Raw genomic sequence first — 1,862 nt, forward strand, 5'->3', positions numbered from 1 at the left:
CCAATGCATCAGATTTAGAACTAGTTGGTTTTCTGCGTCACTGATAGTACTAGTGTCCTTGTTGTGTACTTTTAGAAAGATATCTAGGAAGGAAAGCTGGTTATTGTCACTCGTCTCTGTTAAGGCGGGATTCCACCGAGGCAACATTTGGGCAACATGTGGCATGCTACATTATTGCATGGGCTAAGTGTATTTCAACCAGTTCAACAGAAGGCAACATGTAACATGCGATTGTGTGGCATGCGACAGGTGGCAACATGTTGCCGTGTTGCCTGACGCATGCGACAAAATTTAGCCTGTTGCCTAGTGTTGAACGTCTTCCCACCAGTCGCGGGGAGGATTCCGTGTTGAAAGGCAGCAAGATGAATTGGCCACAAGAAAAAACCGTAGAATTCATAGGAGAGTATGACTGTTCTATTTATGGAGAACATGTTGCATGTGAAATTCGGAATCTTGATCCCAAGGCCCAGGCAATTGTGAAACACTTAATTAACAACATCTTATTCGAAGCTACTATAGGGAAATACGACAGTGGTGATCGCTCTCATCGATTTGGTTTGCCTGCACTGCATCCTTTTCATACCAGTGCCTCTTCATCCCATCATAACCCCATTGGCTCTGATTCTTGGGCCTCTACTCCTCGCCACTCTTTCTACAGTGACTCCTCTTGCCCTTATGACTATGACCATGGAGCATCAAGATCGATCTCGACATCGCCATCAATATTTGCTCAACTAGGAAATCAGTCACACCAAGAATCTATTGTAACACCAGCTTCACAAGGATTTGTAGCTCAGTCAGAAAATGAAAATCATCCACATTTTGTTCAGACAGAAAAAGAACCTGAGCAACACCATAATGAAACAGACGTGGATGGATCCTCGAAATCACTGGATATTCTGGGACATTTTTCAGAATGTGTAGAATAAACCATAAGGATTATCCTTTTTTAGAATCTGAGTTGCCATTTTAATTTTTCTGCTGAAGGTAATGTTCAAGTGTTACATGATTTTCAAAGTATGGATAAAATATGCAATCGTTTTTTTTTTTTTTTTTTTTTTTTTTTTTAGAAAGGAAGGGATGTAATTTTCAAGATTAATCTTTCTCTTTTGTACATACTGCAAGTTGTTTTTTTGTTATCCATTAAGAAATGTGCATGTGAATGCACTTAACATGAATACTTTCATTATTATGGATACATTCCAAATCTCTTTATTATAATTTTATATATGTTATGACAAACGTCCATAAGGATTTTGTATAATAATAATAATAATAATAATAATAAGATAATAATATGATAATAATAATAATAATAATGATAATAATAATAATAATAATAATAATAATAATAATAATAGTAAATATTATCATTATCATTATTATTATTATCATTATTATTATTATTATTATCATCATCTAAGCTGTTTTAGTAGTAGTAGTAGTAGTTCTCTATATACACTTACAGTAAACTTACCTTAAATACATCTCTTAGTGCTTCGATGATTGCTTGGCAAACCTCCAGCACAGTCCTTGATATAGTTGGCTCAGAAATTCTGAAGAGGTACATGAGAGATTTGTAGCTGTCTCCGGTTGCTAAGAAACGCAAAGTTACTAGAAGTTTAATTTTAGGTGGTATGGCTTCCCGGTAATTAGTGTCACTCTTCCTGATTCTGGGAGAAAGTTTGTGGAGAAGATAATTAAAATCCTACACACTCATCCTTGAAAAGTTCTTTAGCAAGGATTGGTCATCAGACAACAACTTTTCAAAAATATGATTTTGAGCAGTGCTACTACCCATAAATAGTCTCTCTTCCACCACCGGTGCTTTCTTTTAGTTTTTTTACAAACATTGCACAGCA

The 1,862-nt window shown here is 35.7% G+C and overlaps 1 protein-coding gene across 1 annotated transcript; it reads left to right on the forward strand.

Moving 5' to 3' along the window:
- The first annotated feature begins 257 nt into the window (after positions 1–257).
- Positions 258–929, forward strand: LOC137645359 (uncharacterized). The gene has a single exon (XM_068378169.1). It carries the CDS (start codon positions 258–260, stop codon positions 927–929), a length of 672 nt encoding a protein of 223 aa, XP_068234270.1.
- The last annotated feature ends 933 nt before the right edge of the window (positions 930–1,862 follow it).

Source organism: Palaemon carinicauda, chromosome 8 (genome assembly GCF_036898095.1).
Source record: "Palaemon carinicauda isolate YSFRI2023 chromosome 8, ASM3689809v2, whole genome shotgun sequence".
NCBI classification, from domain to species: Eukaryota; Metazoa; Arthropoda; class Malacostraca; order Decapoda; family Palaemonidae; genus Palaemon; species Palaemon carinicauda.